Here is a 26389-nt window from a genome sequence, read left to right on the forward strand (position 1 = left end):
GCTATTAATTTTCATATAATTTTTATCAAACACCAACGAGAGTGCATATAGTCCGGGGCAGGTACAGACTGACAGTTAATACACTACATAACCCACTAAAATCAGCAATGAAGTATATGGAGATGTACTGAGATCATAATCATATTTTCTTCTTATACGTCTCTCCTGCTGGCCTTGGGGTTTGACCATTGACCAGATAGTCATTTTCAACAAGAGTGAGTCAGCAAAAACCAGCTGCAATCCATTAAACCCTGTCAGAGCAATAACATTAATTTCATAGTGTAATAATGTATAAATTCATCTTCCATGTGGCATTAAAGCTTTAAATGCTGAGCAGATTTACATAAGCCTTTTTAAGTTTGCATGTTGAGTTGTTAGGTTTCTGTGTTTTGCTGAATGCTATAGCTAGATTAATCTCATCAGAATATGAACTGTTACATGACAAACCTAAATGAGGTCAAGCTTATGATAATTGAGAACACAAGATTTGTAGGATATATGTGGTGCTTGTGTCAGTTCTTCTGTAGCCACGGTAATGACTAAACATAACTGTATATGCTCTGGGTAGGTCTCTCTATTCTACATGATGTGCAAAGCTCCAGGACCTGTACAAATGAATAGCGTGGGCCTCTGCATCTCCCAGCTAATGCACTGAATCACTCAGAGTGAGGTCAAAGGAGCGCCTATCAAGGGAGCATTTTTTACATTCAGCACTTTCTCGATTCTTTACTGTACTAGAAACCGTCTAAAAATAGTCATTTGGTCAATAAATCATTAAGTTAAAAACATTGCACAGAAACATCTGATCATTCCAAGAGTAGGTTTTTGCTCCCCACTCAAACCACTCATCTATCTATAAAGCAAAGAATCTCTAATCTGTCTGTGTGTGTGTTCCTCAAATATCTCTGCAAATCAGGCTCAGGTTGACCTGAGACTTTCAACATGGCTGCTGCTTGGTTCAAAGGGGGGCAATGTGGGATTTGTTTGGACTGCAATGGTAACGTTAATCATTTTTTTAATTTTATTTTAGAAATGATGACATCACTGTGGATTGAGTCTTTGTGATGCGGCACAGTTGGTCGGGTTAGAGGCAGCCTGTGGGTGCACCAGAGCCAATCACTCTGTGGACAGCAGGGCAGAGGGCGGACGGTGTTCGGCCGAGGGCAGCCTGTCCTGGGTGGATGAATCGTCCGCATGTGTGTGTGTGTGTGTGTAATTCAGAATTAAAGTGGAATTAAGTGTTTACAAGGTCAGTTTAAAAAGGATTTTATTTTTATTCTGAATTAAAGAGGAATTAAAGCTCCCATGTAAACCATCCATGAAAAGGATACTTAACCTCCCACTTTTCTAGCAAGACATACTTCCTACGTGCACTGCACTAGTAACATATATTACAATTGGCCAGAAGAGAAAACAGACCCTGCACATCCCCCCACTGTGGAGTACAACGTATAGTTATCGCCATTGACTGGTAGACCGTGAAATTAGTGCAGACAATAGCTCTTTAATCTCCCCATTGATATTTGCTACTAATAGACATACTATTCTGTACACACACACACACACACATTATTTTGTTCAGTAAGCCTACCATTGCTTGGAAGTGTAAAGCTATTAAATACAAAGTTGTAACAAATTACAGTCAACTATAATTTCCTAACTGTAGCCTACCTTAAAAAATACTATGAAATATTGCAATAGTTTTTCTTGTTTTTGCCATGCTGACTTTAAACTGAAGCAGCTATTTATCTTAATATTTTAGAATCTTACCAATATTATCAATTTATTTGAGGAAAAAAAAAAAAAAAAACAACTACTATGGCACGCTGTTATTATCAGCAATTATAAAATAGAGCGAGGGATTAAAAAATCAATCCTGTAGGTAAGTAGTCAGTCATCTTGAAGTCATTAAATATTCCTCCATGTCAGTAGATGGCAGTCAGACTTACCGTATGACTTATAACTATAACTTTTAAAAGCAAAATGAAAACTCTACTTTTTGCAACATTTTATGGTTAAATGTTGATGCCTGCTTTCAGTGTATGTTTGTTTGTGTGCATGTGTTGTGTGATCTACTTTATGTGGATATTTTATTTTGAACTTTTAATCTGAATATGTATATTGTATTTTGAATTTTCAAGTGATCATTGAGATGACTTGTTCTTGACTGTGAAGCACATTGTGTTGCCTCGTGCATGAAATGTGCTCCATAAATAAAGTTTGATTTGATTCCAATGTATTTATACAGTCTTAAGGTGTAATTTAATTACGTGAAGCAAGGTTCTCGCCAGGAATTTTTCACAGCATAGTGGGAAATTATTCTCCTGCCATGAACCTCAATATAATATATACCGATCATTCACTGCAGGAGTGAATATTGTTTATGATAACGCATCCTGTGTGTGCTTCACCTTTCATTGTAATGGTAATAATGAAAGCAACAGCAGCAAACTGTCCTTTGGACAACATGGCGTCGACTGTAAAACAACAGTTGAGCTAAATATAAATGCAGCAGGGTTTTCACCAGGAATTTTTCTCAGCATAGGGGGATTGCATGCGCCATTGGCACAGACAATATTAAAATGTATAACTCTCTGAGGGCCAAATTTTGTGAAGTAAAGATAAAGTTGGGTTTGGTTTTGTTGTTCTTTGTTCCAGCCTTACCTTAAAGCTAAAAGTTTTTTGTTGAATTAGTGAGGGTTATGATGAATGTAGTTAGCATGCTTGGTTACTATATATATATATATATATCCTTCACTAATAAATACTCACACACACTGTATAGACAATAAATAATATTTTATTCAAAAAACTGATTTTAAGACACGATTTTCAAATTAAAATGAGGTATTTTGTGGGATCTGCAGTAATATTGGAACACGCACGAACTCGGCCCAAACCTGTCCGACCAGAATGAAGCCGATGTCTCTTTATGCCCAAACAATTATTCAGACTAAAAAGAGAGTTTAAACAACCTACGCACGCCTATAAGTCCTTTTTGTGTCCAAGTGTGCAACAATTATTACGACGGTACCAATTAAAAAAGGATAGCACAACAGAAAACGTAGGGGGCACCATTTCTCCGTAGAGAAGCAAAATAACAACATCGGGGGCCCCTACGCTCTACAGCGCTGGTGAGAACCCTGTAAAGTATACATGCATTTTATCAAAACTACTCAGGCACAAACACATAAGTTGGGTGGAGCTTTAAGGAATGGATATTACAGCCATTCCAAGAACAATTTGCAGTCATGATCTAAGTGAAATTCTACATGATTAAACCTCTTTATTAAAGTGTAACGAAATCCCCAAGCTTTTGCTGACCTGCCACGATGGGGGAAATTTGAAAAAGGGCCTTGATTATGGCTGTTGCTCCTGGAGCAGATAAGACACGCCCAGTCATAGTAGGTGGGCCCCACAGGGCAGCACAGTGAGTGAACAGCTGAGCTGTGTCATTACAATCACAGGCACACACAATCCCGACGTGAAGCTCTGGATTGCTCTAGAGCTGAGCCCTGGAACACCACCTCACACACATGCGCACACACACACACACACACACAAACCAGGAAGACACACACGGCGACAAAAAGTACATGCAGAGACAGACGGGATAAGCACACGATGTGTCTACATATACACAATGAATGCTGTTCTCTTACCTTCCACTGGTGTTGCGGAGGATCACGAGAGCATCGGGGAAGCCGTCCAGGTTGTAGTCCCCATGATGCAGTGTCAAGGGCTGGCTAGGTGTCCCCGGCACAAAGCCCCAAAGTGTGCCTCTCCACTGGAAGTCTGCCAGGACAGTCACCACCTGCAGAAACAGATCCACTAAAAATTATCTGTTTGTAGATTTTTTATTTCTTCTGTCTTTATCAACTCAATACGTTGGGTCCCAACAAAGACATAAATAATTTACACATTTCTAATTTGACCAATGACCAACATTTTTTAATATTAAAAAATACAGTACATTCATTTTTCTGAAAAAATCAAACACAAGCATATTGCAATTTTAACTGGCAACTAAAACACACACAACATTTCTATTGCACTTACAGGAAAAATTACAGATTGATTCCCAAACATATATTATTTAGTTTTTGCAATCTGTAACTAATCATACATGAAATAGAAAATAAAGGTGAAGAATGAAATGGAAAATGTCTCAAACTAACCTTTCAGTCATTTTAAATAAGCAAAACAGCACAAATATCCTGCAGTTTGCCGACTATCCCATAAAGACTACGTCACCATAGTCATTATCAATATACTAACTATTTTACTACCTGGACATATCATCAATATAAGTCACAGTGCAAAAAAAATAATTCTAACAAACATTTGTGGCTTTGATTTAGAATACAATATGCATCATGTAATGATGTGTAAGAGAGGAGAAAATATTGAAAGGATTCAGAGCTTTCCATATTTATTTAAGCATACTGCATAGGGTTCTTGCCAGCGCTGTAGAGCGTAGGGGCCCCCAACGTTGTAATTTTGCTCTCCTACGGAGAAATGGCACCCACTACGTTCAGTTTTCAACAACGTAGGGAGGATTTGCTGTTGTTTCTTCTTTTTTAATCAATACCGTTTTTATAATTGTTGCACACTGGGACACAAAAGGCACTTTCAAATGTGCACGAGTTGTTTAAACTCTCTTTTTAATCTCCATAACCGAGAAGTGCATACATCAGCCACACTGTCAATTTAAAACAGGCGATATGCTCAGATGCCCGTCTTTACCCGAGGTATATAATACCTCATTTAAATTTGAAAAGTGCATCTTGGAATAAATCTTTTGAATAAAATATTAGTCCTTGTCTCTACATTCATCATGACCCTTCACCTATTCAACAAATAACTTTTAGCTTTAAGGTAAGGCTGAAACAAACAACAAAACTAAAACTAAACCCAACTTTGGCTTTACTTCACTAAATTTGGCCCTCAGAGAGTTATACATTTTAATATTGTCTGTGCCAATGGCGCATGCAATCCCCCTATGCTGAGAATAATCCCTGGTGAGAACCCTGCTGCATTTATATTTAGCTCAATTGTTGTTTTACAGTCGACGCCATGTTGTCCAAAGGACAACATGGCGTTATTACCATTACAATGAAAGGTGAAGCACACACAGGATGCGTTATCATAAACATTATTCACTCCTGCAGTGAATGATCGGTATATATTATATTGAGGTTCATGGCAGGAGAATAATTTCATTTTACTATGAATAGGCCAAATGAAAACGACAATGTTGATCAAACAGTTAACACTCAAAGGTCAGCAGAGATTTGAGATGTGTGTGTGACTGCTGTGGCAGAGCCTATTACCAGTTCCTGCATTTATAGAATATGACATAATCATTTTTGGCTGTGGAGAGTATGATACATGCTGCCCGCTTCCTACTGGATGATATGTAGTTGTTAAAGCAGTTGTGATTATTCCGCTAATCCAGTTGGTTTGACCATTTCAATAGTAAATGGTGACCTTAAAGAAATGCAGGTGTAAAATGTCTTTCTTTAAAACATTGTGGTATAAAACAAGAGGGGTGGATGCCCAATAGCACAACAGATGGAGGCCCAAGATGCTCAGGTTTATCTGTCAGCAAATTATGCAAAAGAAAGAACAAGACACCAAGTTAGGCTGACTCAGCATTAGCCATGATCAGTTGAGAACACTAATAAATTACCTCTCTACGCTAAGGTTGAAATAAAACAACAATAAACCACCAATTAAATAGAATCTTTTTAAAAGTATGATTATTATTATTAAGATATGACCTGAACCTTTCATAATGCCTGGCACTCATTAGATGCATTTGAAATGATAGTAGCAATAAATGTACTGGGTAAGAAGCAAGATGGACTAAAGGAAAATAGAGAGCAAAAGGGAAAAAAGAAAGAAAGAAAAAAAAAGTATGTCCATCAGCCCTTATCCAGTAAAGAAACACAGCCTGTATTTTTGAAGGTTATAGCTTTATCTATAAATATATTTTTAGATTTTTCATTATTTATTTCCAACTGTGAATGATGCAATTATCATGTCTTGTTAATACACACTCAAATACAACATTACAATATTTAAGGATCTAATTTCAAGCCACTAACATTTAGTTCACCTTACGTGAACTTTCACACAAGAAGAACAAGACACCAATGTCAGTATTCAATCATTTGAAAAGATGACATGCAGTTATATACTAACCTAAAATTGAAGGTTTACAATTGTTTCACAGTCTCAGTTTGGTTACTTAGCTAATTTTACACGTTTTATTGCATTTTTAAACAATGTGGTATATTACTAGCCACGCAAACTACTGATAATTGAACTTGCAAACAATTCCCTCCTTTTACACAATGTGTTAATTTTCATTACAAATCCAAGCAATTAAAAGTGAAATTATTGAACAAACTGATAAAAAAAAAATGCCTGCTCCATTATAGGCCATGCTGTCATAAAACACCGTACAGGAACTCTTTCTTCTCTCCTTGGCCGTCAGCCGGTAGCTAGTTTAGTTAAGTGGAATTAGTGAGAAACCAACCATCAATACATCCATCCAAAATATATCAGAGACAACTAGAAACGTAAAAAGAAACAAAAAAGCCTTTTAATTCATAGAAAACCCAATACGAGAATCACTTTTTATTTACTTCAATTTTTACTGTTGTATTTTTGTATGTATTTGTTTTAGCAAAGACAAATCCTAAGTATAAACTTGCAAAAAGAGGTAAGTGATATGTAAATGTTTTTTTACATATCTGTTGTAATAATGACTGTTCATCTCCAAACCCTTTCTGCCAAAATGACTGTCAAGCTATTTATTTCACATGTGACTTTTCTTAATCTGGAGTGGTTTTGTTTGCGCTCAACACTGCTATTCTCTGTTAAGATGGAACAGGTCCTTTTCTGGCCACCAGCTTTATCAGGAATGCAGTGCTGATATTTGCCCTTTTCTAACACTAATTAAAGGAGGAGGAGGATGGAAAAGTGTAGAGAATACCCACAACAGCCAGTCAACATTAAATAAACCCATGTGAGTCTAGTGCACAAGTCAAAAGAGACTCATCTGTTGGCTCTGTGCTGGTAAGATAGCTGCTGATTAAAAATGGAAATTACAGTTTTTTTGTCTCCATGTACATAAAGATTATGCAAAATGGGCCCAAAGAGAGAAAGCAGCTGTTTTCAAGGAAAAACAATAAACAATATAATGAAAATAACATCAATATATACATTTAATCAAGCTCAAACAACAGGAACTGAAGGGTCCACAACACCAAACGCATGCTGATCACAAACAGATACTTCTGTCCATAATATTTTAACACCTTTATAAAGATCAGTTTTCATTCAAAAACAACTTTTGGAATCGCTCCAAACTAACAGGAAAAAACCATGTCAGTTACTAGAGCTGCTTTTTTGATGCACAAATCACACAGAGTTAATATTTTTAGTAAAAAATAGAAGTAGAGTAAACAAGTAAAGGTAATCAGCAGTAGACTATAGGTAAGTTTAACACAAAATGCCAGTTTCTGAACAAAAAGCTGAGAAAAAAAATATTTTTCTGAAAAAACTGTCAGTGACTTTGAAGCAATTTCTTTTTGCTTTAGAGACACCTCAACATTGGTTTCCTTCTATTAAAAAAACAAAAACTCTGCTCTGTTCGAGTGTGCACTGCTGTGAGCTGATGTCTTCTCTCGTTGCACCATTTTCTCCTTGATCAACTCTTTTCCTCTTCATCTGACCTCTGCACATCACGGCTAATCTCTCGTCCAAAGGTGCACTGCTACCACCTAAATGGCACCAGTTGGTCACTACATCATAGTACAAGGCTGATATTCATGATATTCTCCAAGCAACCCCCATTGAAAAACACAATTGAAGTATATATACGTCATTGGCAGCAAGCGTTTGGCTTTGAAATGATGTTTACGTCAATGGCAATGAGTTAATAGCAATCATAATCAGCTTTATTTGTCATTGCACATAATACAGAGCAACAAAATTTAATTTCAGTTTCATTCCGTCCAAGAAAAACATGAAAAGACAATCACATATATAACACTTATAACATGAAGACACAGGAGCGGGAGAACTGTGGGTCACCACAAGAGGGGGAGGGGGTGTTGGAGGCGGGGCCAGGGCAGAGAGGGTGAGAAGATTCCAGCCCTGGGCATGCAGCCCTGGGCAAGCAGCCTCTGGGCGCTCCACGGACAACTTCCTTTCGCTTGGATGGGAGGGGGGTGGGAGGTGGGATGGTGGAGGCATTAGACAAAATAAAACCTTTGCTTTCACTCTGACAGTCAGGTGGTATGATGACCTTGGAAGGTCTGATTCAGAAGACAGAAAGTCCAGGTGGTGATGGGGGAGGAGAGAGGAGCGGAGGTGGAGCATCAGATCTGCATACATCCAAGGTTGAGATTGAGACAACCTTGAGCAGGCTGTTCTCAGGGGGGCTGATGATGAGAAGATAGTTGCATAGATGTTTTCAGACGGGCTAGTCGCAACATTTGACTACCAGCCCTATTGTCCCTGGTCATTCAATAATCCAATAATGTGGCCATCTCCCTTGACCCAAACTCTCCACTCCTCCTTAAAGTTCCACCACGGTGGATTCTATCTGAGAGTTCGGCCTTCTCCATCGATGACTAGCGGCTTCCAATAATTCTGCCAATGTAATCCGAACTTACTATAAATCAGGAAAATACCAATTCCAATCTGCGAAAGTCCTGTTATCATAATTCCAATCTGGTCTGGTGGACGTCTTAAACATCCTCAGGAGTTACGGACTCTCCCATTGCCCTCTCTCCTTGTTGAAATATTCCAATAGAGTAGACAAACCAGCTGATCCAAGTCCATAATTTTAGTAGGATGAATGCAGAGAGAGGCTCCTATTTAGGGTTGGGTACCGAAACACGGTACCAATATGGCACCGATTCCTACGTAAACGGTAGTAACCAGACCGAATAAGAACGTACATTTCAGTGCCTCATTTCGGTGCCCCGCCACCTCCCTAGTTGTTGATCGTGGCGTCAGTGCCGCTACTTAGCAGATTCAAAACACCCGTTGCTTAAAACTTATAGCAAGAGGATAAAAGACCACATGAAGTTTACTTAAAAGCCGAACAATGCACCGTGTTTGATAACCTACATGACCCGTAGCTAAGCACATCAACAACAGCAGCAGCAGCCAGTGACGACCTCCCCGGACAAATTGAAGTGAGTGTCGCTCCCAGCGCTGTTAGTGTGGCGCACATCATCACAGATGATGACAGTTGTTCCACTTAGCAAACATCATTGCCGTTCAACGTGTGACAACAAAATATGAGCTATGTCTTATACTTCAACTCAGTGTCTGCTGACTTTCTGTTTAATGTTAAGCTCATAACAAGTCGTGTTTGTAAACAAACTGTTGAACCTAAGCTTTAACACCAGATTTAAAAGGCTAAGTTTTGCATTTACACAGTAATGTAACAGATTGGCTATCTCAACCGTTGACTGCAACCTGCGGCTCAGGAGCCACATGTGGCTCTTTGACTCTTTTGCAATGGCTCCCTATAGCTTTAAAAAATAAATATATATATTGCAATAAAGAGTTACTTTTTTTTCTTAACAATGGCTATTAATGATTAATGACAAATAAAATCTAAATAATAACATTCATCTCCATTATTATATAGTTTCATATAATATTGTTTTAATGGATCACTAAACAGTCAAAGAGTGTCAGACCTGTTTCTGTTACTGTGAAATAACCTGGAACTAAACATATCAACCCTGGAACAACCTGTCACTGTGAATGTTCATGGACATAACTTTTTCATTTAAATGTTCACCTATTTGCACTACTCATCAATGCGCTACTGCACTATTATCTTATTATTATTATTATTGTATTCTTATTTTATTTCATTATTATTATTATTATTATTATTATTATTATTATTATTATTACTATTATTATTATCTTGTTATTTTTTATTTAGTTTGCACATATTAGTCTAACTACTCTTATATTTATGTTTATACTTCTTTTTTCTTTTTCTTTTTCTCTATTTTATTTATTTTTCTTTATTCTAGTTGATTGTTATTATTTAATGTTATACTACCTGAGAGAGCACAGGTCACCAAAAGAAATTCCTCGTGTGTATTCATTCACCCCTGGCCAATAAAGTTGATTCTGATTCTGATTCTGATATTATTTAAATGTTTTTGTTTATTTATTATTTCCATGTGTTACTTGTATATATATTATTTAAGGTAATATTGTGTTCAATTTGGCCCTGAAAAAAAAAGGTTGTTGTATTTTGACAAAGTGTATGCGGTTTCATTTTTTTTAAAAGTACCGGTTTAGGCACCGGAATGTTTAAAAAACACAGAGTAGGCACCAACCCTACTCCTATTAGATCCACAAGACACAGACAGCAGGGAGAGGTAGAGAGGGAAAGTGACAGCAAAGAGGAATGCGACTACCGCCACCGAGTAGGAGAAGAGATGTTTTAATAATACTAATAATAATAACAATAATAACAATAACAATAACAATAACAATAACAATAACAATAATAATAATAATAATAATAATAATAATAATAATAATAATAACAATAAATCAGTTTTGTATAGTGCTTTTAAAGAAAACTCAAAGACGCTTCACAGGAAACAGAATAAATGAAGGAGATGAGTTAGTTGAATGCTTATGTGAACAGGTGGGTTTTTAACTGTGCTTTGAAAGATTATAGTGAGTCTGAGGCACAAATGTTTGGGGGGAGAGAGTTCCAGAGGATGGGGCGGTTGTAGCGAAGGCTCTATCCCCCAGGGTATGGTGCTTGGATTTGACAATGGGAGTGAGGAGGTTGGAGTCGGAGGATCGGAGGCAGCGAGAGGGCTGATAGTGCTGTAGGAGTTCAGAAAGGTATGGAGGGGTCAGGTTATTAAGGGATTTGTAGGTGATGAGCAGGATCTTCAAGTGAAAATGCTGTTTTATGGGCAGCCAGTGTAGTTGTTGAAGTACTGGGGTGATGTGGTCGCTGGAGGAGGTTGGGTGTGTAGCCGGGCTGCTGAGTTTTGAACATAGTGGAGTTTTTGTAGGTGGGTGGAAGGAAGACCATAGAGGAGGCTATTGCAGTAATCAAGTCTAGAGGAAATGAAGGCATGGGTTAGGGTTTCTGCGGCAGGTTTGGAGAGAGTAGGACGAAGATGAAAGAAGGCTGTTTTAGTTATTTGGCTGATGTGGGGCTGGAAGGAGAGTGTAGGGTTGAAATCCTGAGCGGAGGGGAGGAGGGATTTAGGAGCAATGAGGATCATTTCTGATTTATTGTCTGAGTTTGAGAAATTTGGTGGTCATCCATGTATTTCAGAAAGGCAGTTTGTCAGGATTTAGACTGTGCCAGGGGTGATTGTTTTTGTGAAAAGGTAGAGTTGTGTGTCATCACCGTAGCAGTGAATTTTTAATCCATGCTGGCGAGTAATCATATTTCCAAGACCAAAATTCTAATTGAAGTTAGATCGTTACAAAAATAAAATACAAACCCCTGTTAATTTACAGAAAAACCTGCTTTGAAGATATTTTTAACCAAGAGCTGTTCAATAATTAAGCAGACATATTAAAAACTATTTGAACAGTGTCAAATTATAATATAGAGCAGAATCATTTATATTTCCACAGATAAAGGCTTATCCATGTTTCTCAGACATTTAAAAATGTAAATAACAAAAGTAGATAAGGATGTACTTGATGTGATAATTGTGATGAACTATACAAAGTGTGTGGAAGTAAAAGAGCTAAAGTGTAAATCAGTAAACAGCTGCACATTTTCCTAAGCAGAATGAAACAGTTGTTCTCTTGGGTTTTAACTCATTGCCCAACACTTGTTGGGGGAATCTGTGAATATTAAAAGTGCATAGTTTATTCCAAATAATAAATATTGGAGGCCACAAGAGAGGCTGGCTTGACAGCGAGGATCCTTCAATAAAATGTTGTGCTTCGCTTCACAGGTTTTGACATTTAAACCTCAAGTATAGCATGGTATTTGAATAATGTCAAGTGAGTGTTTACTGATTAATCAGAGGCTTATCGTCCTTCCACTTAAACTGAAAGCTCTTTATTTAAAATACCTCAATTCATTGGTTCAAAAGTCAACTTATACCTTTAAACTGTGTGTGTGTGTGTGTGTGTGTGTGTGTGTGTGCTTGCATTAACGTGTTAAACATCACACGGGAGGACCTTAGCAGATGGTAATAACGATTGAAGGCAATGATGGTATTTGCCCCTTCTGAGGTAATCTGACAGCTGTAATGGCAGTAAATGATGGTGCACTGCATACACAGCATAAAAATGGGTTTTTATCAGACAATGTAGCAAGCAGATGGGTTGTTTTTGGGCCACTTGCACTGCTCACACACAAGCGTGAAAACACAGATCCCTGACGTAAAATGGCTTGCCTAGCTTTGCTGATGACTAAATTGAAAAGGCGACGCCGTGTTCACTGACTCCTATTGATTCGACTTGGCAGTGAGAGCTCCTGCTTCATTAGGCCAAGAAATTAAACTGTGGGCGGCCTGCGGTTCAGGAAGGAGACGGTGATGGGGTTTGCGGCGTGGCGTGGGTGGTGGTGGTGTTACACTGATAGACAACACACTGCTATCCAAGGCATTGTGAATTTAAAAGAAACAGACATGTAATGAAGTAATGGGTTTTTGTGCACAGAATTATAATGACTGTTGCAGATTACACTAGAATTGACACCTGAGAAAAAAGAAAATACACAGGGAAAACAGAGTTTTAATGCAATGCATGAGATTGGTTCAATTGGGATGTCTTTGTGTGGAGATATTAGTTCTCATGGTCCTGTTAGGTTTACATAAAAATAAATAACAGAAAACATAAGGTTATTTATTCCTTTAAGGCCATCTGGACTCATTTTGTACACATCTGAATAGGATTTTATTATAGAGGACAAATAAAAAGTGACGATATGAAATATTTCACCTAGGTAGGATGGAGTAGTTGCAGACAGGAGTTTTATGGTAAATGTGCTTCGCCTGTCATTATGCATTAAGGCTGATTTCAGACCAGAATGAGTGGAGAAAAGCTGCTAATTGTATCACCTCTACTGGCACAGTTTGCTTGCTGACTGCTTTGTTTCAAAGCATGCGAAACAATAAAAACGAAAAATACATACATAACTGTTTATCTTGGGTTGTTGTTAGCCTACTCAAATCGAGCATTAGTCAGGAAAGAAAAAAAAAGATAATGAAATCCTGACTCATCGATTTGATCACAACAACCAATAGTCATCAGTAAAATTCGGTATTTGGAGTTTCTGGTTTAACTTTGTCAAAAATGTGATTTATTCAAGCAGCAAAGAAAAGTTGTCAAATTTCCGAAAAAAAAAAAAAACGTGGCAGTAGTAATCTGTAGTAATCCCTACTGTTACCACTGAAGATGGGAAGTGCAGTTGGTTTGATTCTGACAATTGGGTTTGTTGGCGCTGGGGCAGGGCTCAGTGCTACCTCGTTTGCAACATTACTGGCACCTGAAGTTGGACCTGCGATTCGTCTTGCAGTACGAAACTCCGCCTCTCTTAGTTCCAGCTTGTTCTTCAAAGCTTTTGTTCCTTTGATTCTGTTAATGAGAGTTCTTCTCTCCTCCCCAGGAATCCACTTTTCCCAAGCACGCATGGTGTCGTCCAGGCAGTTGAGAAGGTACTAACTGATCTCATTGAACTTGACATCACTTCAAGAGTGTAATAATAAATTATTTTTTATGCTTGCTGCAATGTTGTTTTTTTCATCTGTTTCTGTTCAAATAATATGGAGGCACATTGTGGATGAGTTTGTTTACTGTGGAAAGAAAATGGCTGTCAAGGTGGCGTCGTCAGACAGAAAAATCCTGGAGCATTTTAACCGCTTACATTTTGTTCCCCCAAAAAGCCTGCTCCGTTTGGCCCGATGTGAGCACACAAACCAAGTCCAGAGCGCCACACAAAAGTGAATTCTACAATAATTTAATTAAACGGCCTCAGAGTGGTTTCAATCAAATTTAGACCTCTGATTAAGAGCTGACTGACTGAGTAAAGTAAAGCAACTTGATTGTGAATAATATACAGACATGCAAACACCAAAGGCATGAAAAAGGTGACAAAAAAAATGTATCGTAGGGGGATCTGGGGGGGAACACATAAATTAAGCAATATTGAAGACTCTGAAGGGTACAATAAGGCATTGGTTTGTGAAAAACAATAAAAAATATATATATATGAAGAATTGTGATGTTAAAGAAAAAGTACCAAACGTTTGTACAGTTATTAGCTTTGTTACTTAACACCACTGCTGCTGAGCTACTGGTTTTTTAGTCCTTTTAAGTTTCCATCATTTGCCTTGTTTCTTTCCTCTTTTGGCCTAGACAAGCCTCTCCAGCTTTCTTTGATGATCCATGAGCCTTTTAACAGCCACTCTCTCTTTCTTCACTGCTTTTGCTTTGTTCTCAGCTGCACTGCACTTTCATCGTTGGGTGAAATAAAACATTAACAGGACTTACATAGGGCACTATAAAAAATTTTCCAAATTCCATTTAATTTTTTTCAAATTCTGTTTTTCCACATTGTGATTTTTTTATTTTATTTTTTTAATATTTTATCTTTTTTTTTTTTTTCCCAGAAAATACTGGTTTTCAAATTATGTGAGTAAAAAAAAGAATAGTAATAATAAAAAAAAGAAAACCATAATTAAACAAAAATGTATGTCAAACTAAAAATGTAATTTAAAACCATGTAAACTCCAATTGAAAGGTATCTATAGATTGTACTGACCTGGATTATTCTTACTGCACCTTTTTCATAATTTATAATCATATGTCATATAAAGATGTATGAGAGCATACACCTCAGGAATCAATGGTTTACAGAATCTGAGCAGGTTTACTAAGTTTTGATCAACTTAACTTAAAATAACCTAATTTAAATTATCCCGATGATAATATTCTAGATGATTTGACAAAAATAAATAGACACAAGATGCATCAGTTGTTTCACCACTAGGGGCCAGAATATTTGAAACTATCAAGTTATCATGAACATACAATGTTTCAGACTCTACAATCTGGTCCACAACAACACACACTTGTTCCTACAGATCTTCTGTAGCACTGATGAGATGTTGTTCATATTAAACATCCTGAGGAGGTGAAGCTGATTGAAGCTGCTCAACCATCGGATCTATACGTTTCACATAAATAGCCTATTTTGAGTTCAAAACTGCACATTTTGCTAAAAAGCAACTGATTTGAATGTATGAATATATTCAGATTGTTATTCAGTTAGTTATTTCTGAATGCTTTGATGAAAATATGTTTATTTATTTAGCATTTGCATTTCTTGCCGAATTTGATATTTAAACGACAAGGAAATATTTTTATGAACAAAACACGAATCCAAATATTGGCCGACAAAGAGAATACTAACCTACTTCCTCTCTGTAAACCAAACCCAGCTCTGTGCTACTCACTGTTCTAAGATACTGTCCAGCTTCAGTTAAAGGTGTTTGCATGCAGATTTTATGCTGTGTCTATAAGAACATGAAATTTGCAGTGTGCAGGGGCTTGTGTCATAGCACACATGCTCTAACTCACTGAGGCTAGAGATGTCCCAGTGTAGCTGACGTTAGAGCAGCTTAAAGACAAAATTATTTCAGAAACGTGAATCATTGGTCCATCCAAAGTCAGATAAAATTACAGATAGAGGTAGAACTGCAATACTTTATTACCCATGGTTTTTTTAATGTAGAGAAAAGTAAGGGCTGAAACTGTATTTTGACTGTGGTCTCTCTGTGGTAGGCTACTGAACAAATCTGATCTGCTTCTTTGATAGATACAATGTGTTGTACACATTTAGATTACATGTATTTGCTATTTACCTCACAATGAAGAAAAACTGGGAATTCATAACAATGTATCATGTTATAGAAACACCTGTAAACATTGTTGTCTCCAATTGTTAAATAATGGTAAAAAAATAAAAATAAATAAATAAAAATTAACAATTTTTGTGATCAGAAATTATTGGTCAGTACTGGCTGGTAAAACTCACTGACTGGTAAACAGTGATAGGCCCAAAAACCCCCAAATGAAGGAGTACCCTTAGATGAATGCATTATAAGCATTTACTCTTAAATATGATGACAAAAGAGTTTGATTCAGGATTGATTTGACCATATATATATTTACCTTGATGGTGGTAGAAACCAATGAATTTCAGAGCAGTGTTTGTAGGAAAAACATTGAGGTTTGAAGGCAGAAAAAAAGAGTAGGAGCATATGTTGCAGCTGTAGGGTGGAGACCCCTGCTACCTGCTGTCAATGTCATCTTTTTGGCCACTGTCTCACTGATTTACTGGAAGCAGTAGAAAGAGGCTGTGTGGCTCACGCTGGCTGCCCTCAACACTGTCTGAGCAGCTACGGTGAGCAGCTGGTTCCATCTTCATTGTGAAAACTGTGTTTCTCATACATCAGATATAGGAACGCAAATAAAAACCGCCTATGTCTTTTTTTTTTTTTAATGTTTATATTTTGTCTGTCTATATCAATGTCTATAATCAAATAACAGTGGTATGTCGACATTGTAGCACAGATATTCTCCTCCTCTCTCTGTCGGTCATGGAATCCTGTTTGTTTCAACTCACATCTTTGCAGTATGTCTATGCCGAGTATATGAATAGGCTCTTTTCCTCTCTTCCTTCTCCACTCAGGTGTGCCTCGTCTACTGAATGTGTTCCCTTCACTATTTAAAAGAGTGCTTGGACACAAGAGTAGGAGTATTTTCGGGAACATTGTGCTGTCTTGTTTCCTCTAACCCTGTCATGTGTGCGTGCTGATGACTTTAGTCAGTGGTTTGCTTATTTTCAGTGAGTACTTTTTGTTTTTTAGTTTGGATTTTCACTTTCAGTTTGAACCATGCATCATTTACTATATATATATATATATATATATATATATATATATATATATATATATATAGTATATACATATGTACTACAGTGATCTATGACTACTTTAGGAGATAGTTTATTTAATCTACTTTTTATTAATTGTTTTTGTGTAGTGTAATTTTTTAAAATTTCTTTAGCAATCGTTTTTGCAGACATAAGGCTTAATAAAATTCAAATACATTGAGTATCAGGTATATAAAAAATATATAAAAATCACTCAATATCTTAGTTAGCACAAAAATGGTAAAACTAAGTCCACTCGTAGGCCGCCATTGTTGTTTGCGTCGCAATGCTTCCTGGGTAGTGACATCAAGTGGTTGCTGCGTCTTCAGCCCCCATTCATTTAAAGCTTTTGTGAAAAATGATGTCGGCTGTGCAACCTTTGCAGGTTGAACCCACCAGATAAGCATAAGCAACACTGAAAATACACGTTACAACGAGCTTCAAAATGAAGGCCCGAGTCGGCTAAAGTCTGTGGTGTGCATGTGGCATTAAGGCAACTGTGTTGCTATGGCAACCGAGAGGGGGAGCATTTTGTCAGCAGATGTTTAAGGTAAGCGTTTCTTTCAAATAATGCCATCACAAATAATTCCTCTGATCAGAATCCTACTCTGTGGTGGCTGTGTAACAGTTAAGGAAGCAGGCCTGTAACTGGAGGGTCACCATTTTGAATCCAACCTGGTCCATCACTGTGGAATGTTGAGCAAGTCCCTTAACCCTAAATGCTTGTGTAGTATGTTGCTTTGGATAAAAGTGTCTGTAAAATGAGAAACGTAATGTAATGTTTTACACATTATGAGGATAACAAATGATAGATGAGGTTGTTCGATGACTTAATTTCACAATTAGCAGCATAAACTGGTCTGTAGATATTTGTGAGCATTAGCTCATAGTGTTTCAGTCCGAGTTGCTAATCTCTCATATTTGGAAAACAGTGTTTTTTAACAGACTGCTGTGCTGACTGGTAGCATGATTTGTCATTATCTTCTTTCCTGATTGTGTTTGAGCATAATGATAAGGATAAGGATAAACTGGGGTGATAGATCACCTTTATTGTTGCTGCATTTAACCGATCCCTGAGGAGCAGTGGGCTGCCCCAGTCTAGCGCCCTGGGAGCAGTTAAGGTTAAAGGACTTGCTCAACATCCCACAATGATGGCCCAGGCAGGATTTGAACCAGTGACCCTGCAATTTCAAGCACATTTAGCTGATATCCGGAGTTTGAAAGAACGTCTCAATGTCCCGCCCTCAACAGCTCTACTTCCCCCGCTGCCCTTGCCAATCTACCAGAAGCCACGCCTCTATGTTTGTGCATGCGCATCGCGGAACATAAGAAGCTTAAAACATTTGCAATTGTGGAATGGGTAACTTTGGAGTTTCGGAGCGCTCCTTCATGATGCTATGCTGCTCAGAGTGATACTGTATCTGTTTGCTGTTTTGACGCGCGGCCTCGTTTCCGTGCACAGTTTACGCATGTGCATTCACTTTGATTGACAGGCCCCGCTACAGGAAGTCAAAGCCTTTTTTTTTTTTTTTTTTTTTTACCTTGTCTGCACATGCTGTTGAAGGTTAACACTACAAGAAGTGCAATCTTTTAACAGCAATGCATATTTTATTATTGCAATTAAATAAATGAATTTATTTCATTGCATAATTGTGACCATCACCAGCTCTCCCTAGGGAAGGGTAAATACTTTATTAAAGGGAGGATGTAAAAAAGAGAGGGCAGTGTTACACCAGGGTGAGGGGGGTGGGGGGGGGGAGTTAACAGGGAGGAGGGATACAAGATAGGAAAACGAATGGGTGGGGAATAGTCAATAAGTTTCAAGTGATGCGATGTGAAATTGTGGTTGTGTATGTTGTGCTTATTGTTGTGTTATCAAGCCAGTCTGGTGACCAGTGTGCGGCTTAGGAATAATGGTGGTGGCTGTGAGCAGAGGAGGAAGTGAGTGGAAATTCCATAAAACAGGTATTTGGGAACAACGTGTCTATGGTTGAGCCCAGTATGAGTGTTATCCCACAGCCCGAGGCCAGTGCGTCCATGACAAATGTGATTCCAAGAACCGCTACTGCAAAACCCATGAGATGCCCCCGGGCCCGAAGAAGCAGTCGGGCCAGTAGAAAGAGCGGGAAATCTAGGGGCCCCCGGCGACCACCCCACGGCCAAGCAGCCCCCCGAACGCCCCCAAGATCCCAAGCCGAGAGGCAGCCATTGCCCCCCCATACACACCCGAGAAGGCCCCAAGGAGCCAAGGACCCAGCGCACCACGCCACCGATCCCAACCCCCAACCCCCCACCCCCCACCACCACCCACACCCCCGCGCCCAGCCCCCCGAGGGGAGGGCCCAGAGAACTCCCCGCCCGAGACCCCAGCGGAGGAGCCGAAGCCCACGCCCAGCAGACGACCAGAGCCACGCCGAACGGGCAGCCGGCGGGCACCCGCCGGCGAGCCCAGAGCCAGCAGGGACCCGACCCCATGCCAGGAGGACCCGGAATGGATGCAGCACCAGGAGCAGCCCGCCCAGGGCGGACGACCACACCCCAAGCCGCATAAGGCACCAGGGGGCCGCTAAGAGTCCCACCGCCGGCCCCCAGGCACCCCAACCTAGCCCCCCCGGCGCCCCAGAACGCCCTTTGCTGATGCCGCCTGCGCCACGGGCTTCAGTTCTTTAAAGCCAGGGCCCCCTCCAGAGGCCAAGCCAGACCGCCCCGCCGGGATGTGGCCCCCTATTCTGGCCAGGAAGTCAAAGCCTAATTGCTGGGCGATCTTGGTGCTTGTTTTCATTTGTATATCTATAGGACGAAGACGGGACTTGTATACATTGACGTAGATGAATGATCACCGGCAGTAGAGCATAATAAATTTATTTTTTTTGTGTTTCAAAAAAAATGATACATGAACATAGAATTCTCAGAAAATCTGCATATCAGGTTTAACGACTAGTGCAGGATTCAGCAGATTTGAGGACGCATTGTAGGTCTGTGTGAAATAAACTGTTGCACTGTATGTGGCTTTAGTTTAGTCTAATTGAGCTCTTGCATCAATGCTGCAGGTTCTGTAGTGCGCGTCAAGTTATTTTCCACTCCTTCCATCTTTTCTTCTCATGTAGAAACCTCTGTAGACTCACATCACTCCCTTTATTTTCCTTTTACTTAAAATGACACCAAAAAGCAGCACAATGGGGAATTTTTATGAAATTTTCCCACCTAAAAGCAGCGTGTAAACGGCTCGGAACAAACTGCCATTACCCATGATGCCTTGCACTAGTAAAACAATGGTTGCTCTCGGAGATTATATGTGTATTAAATTGTGATTGTGAAATAAATAACAATTCTTCATGCTTTTTAAACAACACATTCAGGTTTAAGAAAAAAAAATGTAAGCATATTTATTACTTAAGCATTTGTGTCACATTCAAAGTATGTCAAGATAAAAATGGCAGTATATGGTTTTCTGAAACTAAAACACATCTTTCACTGCTTTCACTGGAGGAAAATTAAAGACATTTTTAAAATGTGCTGCTTTTCTCGAAGAGTGGAAACCAGTTCAAATATATCATATTTTGCAAGTATCTGGTTTATTCTTGGCCAACTTTTCTACTTTCTGTCTTGCTAAAGAAAACCTAGAAATCCCACACAAGTAACGACCAACAGTTTGGTTGATGCACAGGTCTATCCCCTTGTGTCACAGATACTTTGAGTGGATTTAAATACTGAGGTAGCAGAGTGCAATGAAAGTGGTCAGGATTGCTGCAGGCACAGAGACTGAAGCAGAGAAGTTGTTAGAAGCCCCCTGTCGTTCTGAAAGGAGCAAAGGCCCTGAGCAGCTGCTGAGAAAGAGACAGAGTTTTGGTAGAGGCTGCAGGAAGGGAAGACAGAATGTTCTTAAGGAATGACCCACTCTCAAAGGTATCTATAACAATCACAGTATTGCCTGTATACAATAACACATTTTCTTCACCTCCAGTTCATCCTCCTTTCTTTTTAGGCCTCATCAGCTTTGTTGTGTTATTTGTGTCAAACTTCCAGTGAGAAAAAAAAGACTCAAACTCTCCTTCACCTTTTCAATTTCTGCCTTCCTCTCTCTCTCTCTCCCTCTTTCTATTGGTAAAATATTGTTGTTTCCAGCTTTCTACTCGACTCATTTTTACATGTCCAGATACATTAATGAAATACAGTTTAATGAGCATGCAGCTCAATCATGGATGAACCACAATGAAGTATTAGACCTTGAACACATAAAATGCAATTGACATAAACAATAAAGCGAAAAGGAGCTAAACACAGAATGGCTATGATGTTTCCTGTCCAAGTTCTGAGAAAGATTAGATTTAGATGGTTTTAGGAAGCACAGTCATGACTCATGACATGCCATCTATAAAGCTTATACAATGATTACATTAACAATGCATTTGATACAAATTCTTCCAAACTGATGACCGAAAAAGTATATTACTTTCAGGGATCTTTTTGCACTTAGAACTGTCCACCAAAACCTAAATAATAGACAGTATCTGACATTTTATTCCTTTACATTTATGCAGTTGAAACGTGCAGTGGCTATAGAAATACAGATTCATTTCTATAGGGCTTCATACACAGATGTGAGGAAGAGTCTAGGGTAAGGTAATCATTTTCTTTGTCATAGTATGTCATGACTCTGGTCTTTGAAAAATGTTGTTTCATAGTGAACGTCACTAATTTACATTTAATGGCATAAAGCAGCAAAGTGTTCAGCTAATAACAAGTGGGGCATTCAACTGTAAAAGAGACTTTTCTTCAGTCTCATCTGATTGTGCCCAAAACAAAGGGGGCTAAAAAATAAATGTAAACATGGTTGGTATGAAGGAGAGCAGCACTGACCCATCTTTTAGTGTCTACAGAAGAAGAAAAAGATGATGACTTCACCGTCACAGATATACAGGTGCATTTAGCATTTCTCTGAGGAGCAGTTGATGTTACGGGTCCTGCACTGCCTTTTTAGTTAAACTAACTCTATTTTACCAGGTAAGGTCAGTTGAGAACCAGTTCTCATTTACAATGAACCGGGAAACCCTCTAGTTATAAATCTGCTTCTTGACCTGTTAGGCTCTGCTTCAACAAATCAGTAGTCATTTTACATGATGCTTTCTGTATTTATTTTTCTCAGATGTTTGAATCAGACTGCTCTGACTGTCAGCCAAAACCCCTGCAGTTAGTGGTTATCCTACAAATCTTTTAAATTTTTCGAGCCCTGCTCTAATTGTTATTGAACATATAATTTAAAATGTTAAATATGAACACGTATATAGTCTGAAAATAAAAAAAACCCAAAAGCAAAACAACCCATGTCTCACTTTTCAGGTTCTTCAGATCCTCATTTGTTTCTACCCTTCAAAGGTCTGTTTAGCAGTGTGCTCAATATGCCCGGGAACAATGTCACGTGTGCACGTGGGAGAAGGAAGAAACAAGGGGGTCATGGACAGGATGAGACATGAAGATATCATAAAAACACCAAAGGCATGAAAAAGGTGATAAAATAATCCATCGTAGGGGGATCTAGGGGGATCCTCTACCAGAGAACACACAAATTAAGCAATCTTGAACACTCTGAAGAGTACAATAACGCAAAAAATGTATTCACACCACTCAAGTTGTGGTTTGTGAATAACAATAAAAATATATATAAAGAAGTGTGACGTTAAAGTAAAAATACCTAATATTTGTACTGTTTTTCGCTTTGTTACTTAACACCACTGCTGTTGAGCTACTGGTTTTATAGTTCTTTTAACAGTTTCCATCATTTGCCTTGTTTCTTTCCTCTTTTGGTCTGGACAAGCCTCTCAAGCTTTCTTTGATGATCCATGAGCCTTTTACCAGCCACTCTTTCTTTCTCCCCTGCTTTTGCTTTGTTCTCAGCTGCACTGCACTTCCATCATAGGGTGTTTTTTTTTTATTTTTTTTTTTAAAATAAATATTTTATCCATTTTTTTTTTTTGAAAGTATTGTTTTGGTTTTCAACTCCCGTGAAGAAACAAAATTATTATTATATTAATAATAATAATAATAATAATAATAATAAAACCATAATTAAACAGAAATGTATGTCAAAATAAAAGAGTAACTTAAAACTATGTGTAAATGCTAATTAATATGTCATATAAAGATGTTCGAATGAGAGCAGCAATAATGTCACCATATTTCCCCTCAGGGATCAATGGTTTGCTGAATATGAGCAGGTTTACTAAGTTTTAATCAACTTAATTTAAAATAACCTAATTTAAATTATCCTCATGATATTATTCCAGGTGATTAGACAAAAATAAATAGACAAGATGCATCAGTTGTTTCACCACTAAGGGCCAGAATATTTGAAACTATCAAGTTATCAAGAAAAGACAATGTTTCAGACTCTACATTCTGGTCCACAACAACACACAACTTGTTCCCACAGATCTTCTGTAGCACTGATGAGATGTTCATAATAAACATTCTGAATGGGTGAAGCTGATGGTGGCCGATTCCACGCGAGTTTAGCTCTGGAGCAAGAGCGGTGCAGGGTGGGAAATGAATGAACAGCCCCTTCATGCTGATGGCGTTTCATTCACATTATGTCACTTTCAGTGGATTCAATGTTTATTGGTCGATTAAATGATTACTTAACGTGAAAGATATGGGGCCCTACATATCTGATAAGCGTCTACGTGTTTTTCCAGTCAAGTGAAATCAGTTTAATGTGACTTCTCCGTCCACAGCGCTGAGGCCTATGCGCTCACATATTAATCTGTTGCAGAGTAATATGTAGAAATTACATCCATTTGTGGATGGTAGATGTGTGGAATGGTAGATATGTGTGGAATGGATCTAGCCTCCAGCGTGCAAGGAGCAAAAAACAGCCTATGACGACGACAACAACTCTCCCCCGAGAAAAAACTCATCAGATCTATACAATTCACATAAATGGCCTATTTTGAGTTCAAAACGAGGAAGTCTGCCAAAAAGCAAATGATTTGCATGTATGAGTATCTGATTGGTTCTTTCTATTTGGACCAAATGGCAGGGATTGGTCAGAGTTTTACAGGATTCCAGGTGCTACCGAGGTCTGATTCTTCTGATTTTACTTTGAAGTCAGCTCAATGCTTTTATTCTTAGTTTTTTATACAGATAAAAACATTCACATGACTAGACTGCCTGCCTAAAGACAAAACTAATGAATGTGAAGTTAAAGCTTCATTTATCCACAACTCTTGTTACCACAACATCTCTTGCACGTCCCATTTATGCTGAAAGTTTGACAACATGTCTCTGCTTTGCATCTGTGTGCAAAAGACACATAAGCACAGTGGGGGTCATCACAGTTCTAAGCTCTGTTTTATTTAAAGCAGAAATCAAAGAGGAGTCTTAATAATGGCACTGCTGTGGAACCTCTTAATAAGCATTTGTTGTGCATTAGGGCTGTGTATTAAACCGTTCAGGAATGGAAAGCGTTCATTTTGTGTGACAGAACATCTATTTAAAGCAATTTCTTGAATTAATTCCAGAGTAAAAAAAATAAATTTGCACATGTTTTGATGGAAGTATGTCCTTGCCTTCCTTTGCTTTACTGCCTTGTGTCTCTTCAGTTCCATTGATGGCAAAATCTTTTTTTGTATCTACATTTTTTTTATTTCAAAGTGAGTAAGTAGGCATGAGAAAATAGGGACTACTTTAGCTCTTGAAATAAGAAGCATAAATGCAAAAGTATTTAAAGAAAGACTCATTTTAAAGTGTAAAACATGCAAAGTAGCATTTATTCGCTTCACTTTAAAAATCAATAAAACTATTTACTAAGTGTTGGACTTGTGTTTGCATTCAGAAACTGGATCTGTCCTTATGAAACACCTGTCTCTCTGACAGTAATGATACGATATGTTTATTTCATCCACTAGTGCTGACAAGTGCCCCTGCCTTACCAAATGTCCCAAACCCATCCTCTCCCTTCTCCCATCAATGATTTTTGTTTTTGCTGACAAGCTGTCAAAGGAAGGCTTGTTCAAAGGGATGCATCTCCACGTCTTTGCAGATGTATCTGTGTGTAAGAGTATGTTCGTGCGGGGGTGGACATAGAGATAATCCGATAATAATTCTGCTTTGGTGTGGGAGAAAAGTAGAAGCTATCGGTATTTCTCTGGATTCAGATGAAGGACGAATAAAGAGAAGAGAGAGTCATTCTGCCTAATTGGTAGGAAGTAAAAATAAATTTAGTCAAGATGGCATGTAGGTGGTAGTGTATGTTTATATGTGGAAAGAGAAGCGTGACTAAACGCACACCCTTGTAAGTGTCATCCTGTCTTTCTATGCAGGGACCTCCTGCAGAGCACCATGAGGCAAATGACTCCTTAAATAGAATGATCAAATAGAATAGGAAGCTAATGCCTGGCAAAGCAGTGATTTCGGGCTGCTAAGGTTAGATGTTCACACACATTAAATACAATGGATGCTAGTGACCTCTGTGACTTGATTATCCCTTGCTTTTATTATGGCAGGGTCATGTGTGCAACAAACATGCAGTATCTATTTCCAAATAAATGTTTTGTATCACAAAAAAATACTTCATTCAGTTTTGAAAAAAGGTTTGAGAAATTTTAGAACAATGCCAGTACTTCTTTAAAATCCATCACGTTAAAATCCATGCATCCATCCATAAGAGGTGCATTTAGTAAGTGCAAAAAGAAACAGACCCTGGGAAATGCTAGATATCCAAAAACCAGCTGGGGAAATTATATCCCACCATTAGATGCTACAGATCAAATGATACATATATTCTTGGATATAATTTTTAATAAAATGGACCAAGAAGAGTTTACTGTAGCAGTAATTGGAAGATAAAAAGAAAAGAACAGCGTTGGTGTGTGGTTTAAGCCAAGTGACTTCAAACACAGTTGTTTGGCGGTTGTGTGCATACCTGCTCTGATCCATTCTTGGCTAGGTGGATGGCGCTCTGCTTGCAGAGTGAATCCAAGCAGACAGGAAGGAGGTGGTCCTGGTTGCCATCGCCATCTGCCAAAAGGACACACAAAGGCCCTGCTTTAGCAAATATAAAACACTAAGTTTGTTGCAAGCCTGTTTGGGAACACATGGTGGCTGGTCGTGTCAAGAGGACAACGCAAACTAATCTGAGTACAAGGAGGAGAAAGTCATGTGAGGAAAACAAAAAGAAACAGCAGACAAAGTGAAGAAACAATGATAGGATGGGACATTTTCCAAATTATTACATTAGGCCTGCAGTCATCAAGCATAAAGCTGGCAGTTAACAAAGCAAAATATTTACCATAAATGATTTGCCTTCATAGTATATCACACGGGCTGAATTGAATTATTTGTATCCTCTACCACTATTTAGCATGCATAGCTGATCCACCTAGACTGCATATTCTATATGGCAAA

The 26389-nt window shown here is 38.5% G+C and overlaps 1 protein-coding gene across 1 annotated transcript in view; it reads right to left on the minus strand.

Annotated features, from left to right (window-relative positions):
• The window catches only part of itfg1 (integrin alpha FG-GAP repeat containing 1), a 223503-nt gene that overhangs the window by 123919 nt on the left and 73195 nt on the right, over window positions 1–26389 (minus strand). The window contains exons 9-10 of the mRNA XM_028441662.1: window positions 25908–26002; window positions 3663–3814 (exon numbers count right to left, since the gene is read on the minus strand). Coding sequence (XP_028297463.1) covers window positions 3663–3814; window positions 25908–26002 — 247 coding nt within the window. The remainder of the gene's footprint in view (window positions 1–3662; window positions 3815–25907; window positions 26003–26389) is intronic.

The sequence above is a fragment of the Gouania willdenowi genome, chromosome 3, assembly GCF_900634775.1.
Source record: "Gouania willdenowi chromosome 3, fGouWil2.1, whole genome shotgun sequence".
NCBI classification, from domain to species: domain Eukaryota; kingdom Metazoa; phylum Chordata; class Actinopteri; order Blenniiformes; family Gobiesocidae; genus Gouania; species Gouania willdenowi.